The sequence below is a fragment of the Strongylocentrotus purpuratus genome, unplaced genomic scaffold (assembly GCF_000002235.5).
Source record: "Strongylocentrotus purpuratus isolate Spur 01 unplaced genomic scaffold, Spur_5.0 spur5_scaffold_11, whole genome shotgun sequence".
Classification (NCBI taxonomy): Eukaryota; Metazoa; Echinodermata; class Echinoidea; order Camarodonta; family Strongylocentrotidae; genus Strongylocentrotus; species Strongylocentrotus purpuratus.
Genome location: NW_022145596.1, coordinates 8,208,565 through 8,213,646, shown reverse-complemented (window position 1 = coordinate 8,213,646; position 5,082 = coordinate 8,208,565). Strand labels below are relative to the sequence as shown.

At 41.3% G+C, this 5,082-nt stretch overlaps 1 protein-coding gene across 1 annotated transcript; it reads left to right on the top strand.

The window, feature by feature from the left end:
* The first annotated feature begins 757 nt into the window (after positions 1-757).
* On the top strand, positions 758-3,910 carry LOC105441575 (insulin-like growth factor-binding protein complex acid labile subunit). Its single transcript, XM_011672811.2, has 2 exons — positions 758-3,010; positions 3,821-3,910. The coding sequence occupies exons 1-2, from the start codon at positions 782-784 to the stop codon at positions 3,908-3,910; spliced, it is 2,319 nt and encodes a 772-aa protein (XP_011671113.2). The 5' UTR covers positions 758-781.
* The last annotated feature ends 1,172 nt before the right edge of the window (positions 3,911-5,082 follow it).

Sequence of the window (5,082 nt, the reverse complement as noted above, 5' to 3'; positions counted from 1 at the left end):
AAATAAATAATACATATAATACAAATTACAAAGAACAAACGGATAAAGGGAAGAAGAAGAAGAAAAAAAAGGGAGAAATAGAGTAGAAAATAGAAAGAGGGAGTTAAAGGAGAATGTAACCTCGGGGTAGGTAACTAACAAAAAACCCGACCCACCCATCCCCCACCACCTCCAGGGCTTTACTCTCTTTTAAACAAGTACGAAGAGACTAGGGAGAGAAACAGAAAGAAGAAGGGGGAAAAGACAGGAAAGTAACAGAAAGAAAAGGAGAGAGAGAGAGGGGGAGAAGAAGATGAATTAGAGGAAGATAAAAGAGATTAAGGAGAGGAAGATAAGAGATATAGGAGAGAAAGGAAAGAGGGAGAGAGTACATGGTATATAAGAACGGGTTAACAAATTTATGGGAGGGCAGCTGCACTGCAGCTGCTCGGAGGAAAAGTGCACAAAATAATAACTAAAGCCCAAAACCCAACTCCTAAGTACATTTACATGTTGAAATGCATGCATGTACATTGTATCATGGATTAAAAATATATCTCTCTTTTTGAGAATTATTTTCAGCTCTTTCCCTGCTTGCAGAATTTTGGGGGATTATGATAAACCGATAAGTAACTTAAAAATGAGAATAATTCGTCGCTGTTTTCACGAAGTGACGGTAGTGAAAAAAAATTGCATTCACTTTGCGTTACGATTTTCCTCACTACCGTCACTTCGTGAAAATAGGGACGAATTATGTTGTTTCTTTCTCAGATTTGAATCTTCTCACAACTCCTTGGCAACCATGGCTTCGGTCAAGAGACAAACGATCCGTCTCTTCAGCTGGATGCTACTCTGCTGTCTCATCTGTTCTGAACCACACCTTAGCTACGGTCTACTTGAGTTTCCTTGGTGTCCACCCGAGGAGTATGCTTGCTCCTGCAGCCTCAGGGAAGATGCCGCGGTTGAGGGTGAAAGTGGAACTGGAACCGAAATCCCAATGTTGATATCTTGCGACAGCACCAACATCCAAGACATCATAGGTAACATCCCGAACCGTTTAGCCTCTGACTTGGAGATTCATGTGAGACCAGGATCTGGAGACCGAGTCCTTCCGTCTTTGGGTTTCTTCAATTTCTCGATGCTACGACACCTCGATTTGTCCAGGAATTCCCTAGAATATATTGAAGCAGGTGCTTTTCATAACGCAATGGAGCTGACACGACTCAACCTAAGCCACAATTTCCTGTATGGTTTGACCTATGATACGTTCAGTGGAGTTCTGATCATTTCTAATTCCTCGGTCCAGTACGGACTGCCTAAACTCAAAGAACTTATGCTCGACAACAATGACATTGCTTTTATCCACGATGATGTGTTTGCTTCGTTAGCGGCTCTCCGCTTCCTTGATCTGTCAGGAAATCGCATCTCGGAGATAAGTAATTTCACCTTTTCTGGTTTACATAACCTAACCGTCCTACATCTCGCGGGAAATTTTATCCAGAACATCAATTCTAGCATGTGGGAACCACTTTACCAACTGCGAGAGATGAATCTATCTGACAATCAGATTACCGAAGTTGTGCCTGATTCATTCAAGAACATGTTGCATCTCCAGACCCTGCGGTTGGACAAAAACCGCATAGAGGATATACTAGAACCTGGTCTCGAAACCCCATCCGTGAACAATTTGAACCTGTCACACAACTCCATCTCTCATGTATCATTCAACTTCATTCACGAAAAATCACAAAACCTGACCTGGATTAATCTTAACAACAACCTCATCACGAGTATAAGCCATGGAAGCTGGTCAAGTGTCCTTCTCCAAGAGCTGTATTTGAATGACAACGACCTAGGCAACATCGCAAATGGATTCTTGTGGGACATATCGGACTTGATACACCTAGAAATGAAGAACAATCGTATCCATTCTGTTAATCAGTATATGCTTGGTGATCTCCCTAACCTGATGGTTCTGAATCTTGACAACAATGAGATTTCCTATCTACCGGACGATATCTTTGAGGTTGATTACGATCCACGGCAACGTGGTCAATCAAAGCCACCGTCTAATCTAAGGAAATTCTACATTAATAACAACCGTCTAAGATATCCTTGCACTGGTGTGATTGAACAAATGCCTGGCATGCATGTGTACTCCATGAATCAGAATACGATCCTCATGCTCCGCTCGTTTGACCTACCAGACCATCAAGCCTTGGCCGACATTGATCTGTCGATAAATCAAATCTACGCAATTACATCTGATGCGTTCGCCAATCTCCCAGCTCTCAGTAGAGTTGATTTGAAAGGCAACCGACTGCAAACTCTGTCTCGCGATGTCTTTGAAACCTTACCGACATTCCTATTCCTGGGTAGCAACCCGCTGGTGTGCGATTGTAACCTGGCTTGGCTTCAAGAATCAGCTATTGATAATGAAGACGACGTCCGATGTGCCGCCCCTAAGGCTCTTGAATCCATGGCAGTATCCTCTCTGGTGATGTCCGATTTCCATTGCTCTATCGAAGCAAACATGAACTCGTCCAACGAATTTGCAGGTGTTCATGGACAAGGTGTCCTCCTAGAATGTCCCGTCATGTCTGCGAGTAAGGCAAATGTCCAATGGTTTATTGCTGCCTTCAACCACACCTCACGGTCAATGGTCCTCGAAGACGTCACACAGACAGGCGACGTTTCAACCGGGTTCACAAACTATCCCAACGGTTCCCTCTACATCCACACGGTCTGGCATGAACAAAACACCAACTACACTTGCCGCGCAACCAACAACGTCGACGAAAGAGACTTCCTAATCTTATTGCGTGTTGAAGGCTCCAATGGGACTGGTTTTCCAGGTGGAAAGGACGGTAAGGACGGTGACGACGATTACAGATTCTGGAAGACCGACATCATGAAATATGCAATAGGTGGGGCAGCAGGAGCTGTTTTTCTGATCGGCCTCATGAGCATCCTCCTGGCATTCTCCCTGTCAACCAAACGACTTCAGAAGATGACGCCTCGAGATTCGTGTGTGAAAGAGCTACCAATAAACAATATGCAGTATGAAGAGAGAAATTAATCTGACACCAGAGATGCCGGAGGAAGAGGAGGGTAGGGTAGAGTGGGAGGTTGGGAGGGGCCATAATTACAGGATGCAAACACACGCCAAAAGGTAAATATAGGAAAATGAATTATACAACAATATAAGGAAAACTCTGATTTATTTGCCAACAAGGGAAAGTAATATTTGCCGAATGGAAAAATAAATTAGATAGATAGATAAATAGATAAATAAATTAAATAAAATGAATTGATTTATGAAATTAAAAAATGAATGAATATGAGGGAAAATGACTGGAACAAAAAGAGAGGGGGTCATTTTGTTTACTAACTTATTTCGTCTTATTCTGATAAAGACAGGAATATTGTATTTGTCAAAAGAAATTTTCTAAGCAAATCCATAATATGATTATTTTCTGAGTGTGGACATATTTTATATGGATATAAATTTACCTTTTCATCAAGTATTACAATGTCATGTTTTAAAAACCTAATCAGAACTCGGATTATATAATTGACTTTTTAACATAATTTGTACAGCTCTACGAAAGGACAAAGTTATAGTATTTCCTAAATCGATGTACGTTTGTGTTTAATGCATTATAATGTGGGTAATTAATAGGTTACATAGGTTAACTAAAGTCAATAGAACCAAATTGATTTTGATTCTTCTATACCTTTCGACAAGACAAGCTTCCCCGATCAAGGACACACGACCATGAGAGTAAACCCATCGGGGTCTTATAACTGACCTACTTTACAACTATTTGGAACCTTTCAGAGACCAACTGGACCAACGTCTCACAGGACTGAAGGCTACATTGTCGTGAACCTTGTCAAAAGTCGTAACCTTCACGAGAACGAAATTTAACGACATAAAATTCGGGTCTGAAAGACCTTGTGATTACTCAGTGAAACCTTCAACTAAAAATAAGAGGGTTCAGACCGAACATGTTAATTTTGTGGACTTTCTGACAACAATTCATTATTTTTCTAAAGACCAGACTTTCACTAAATCGAATGATTTGGTCTCGCGGACATTTTGTTAAGTTATTATTCATGTTTCATAAATCCGAATTTATCGGTATTGTAGATATTCACTATGAAAACGATCCGCCAAGCTAGTTACTGGACGCTACTTCACTGGAGGGCTTCAAGGGAGGGCTTCAAGGGAGCGCTTCAAGGGAGCGCTTCCACTCAACATCTAGACCAAGAACTAGATAGTTTATTCCTCAGCACTACATCCTGACTTATGGATCCTGCTGAGTATCGTCGTAGAAGTAGAAAAAGTAGAAGCACCCTATTCGGGTTCATTTGTTTGTTCTCTAAGTTTTGTGTCTCTCGGTTGCAAACTGTGAACGATATACCTTAATCATTCGATTTGAGGATCATAAACTGGGTTCGAGTCTATTCTCTGAACACAGCGTTTAAACCATCATTCTATTAATAAACATATCACATTTCAACAAGAGAGGTATAGAGACGGAATCTGAAAAGAGGCTAAATCAACGGAGGAAAGCATGAAAATCGTTCGTATGGTGGTGTTTTACCTTTGCTTTAAGTTTACACTACATTATCGTGATTAATAATAATAATAATATTTATTTTTTATATAGCGCTTAATACAAATGTCTCTAAGCGCTTTACAAATATACTATTACCCCTGTCATTGGATCAGTCCACAGTTCAATCTCCACTCCCTGGGGAGCATTCCAGCCGGGTGTACTTGACGCTCACAAGCTGTTTGACCAACAATGACGGCCGCATCCTATACCGGGTACCCATTTGACACCTGGGTGGAGAGTAGCAAGTACAGGTTAATATCTTGCCAAGTAGAGATGTCGTGGTGCATTGGATACGTCACGGACTGTGGATCACTCAGCACTTACGTCCCTGGCAAGACATTTATCTACATTTGCTACCTTCCACCCGGTATAGTAAATAGGTATATATACAGTGGTAGGAATGTATTCTTGAATGCTTTTCGCGCCTTAAGGCAGACGGGCTACAGCCAGGGTAATAATATTACTTTGTAGGTGCCTT

Bases quoted from the DNA above. Each gene is read 5' to 3' on its own strand.
- LOC105441575 (XM_011672811.2), top strand. From the start codon at position 782: ATGGCTTCGGTCAAGAGACAAACGATCCGTCTCTTCAGCTGGATGCTA. The intron at 3,011-3,820 runs GTGAAAGAGCTA...GGAACCTTTCAG, and splicing joins TGACGCCTCGAGATTCGTGT to AGACCAACTGGACCAACGTC.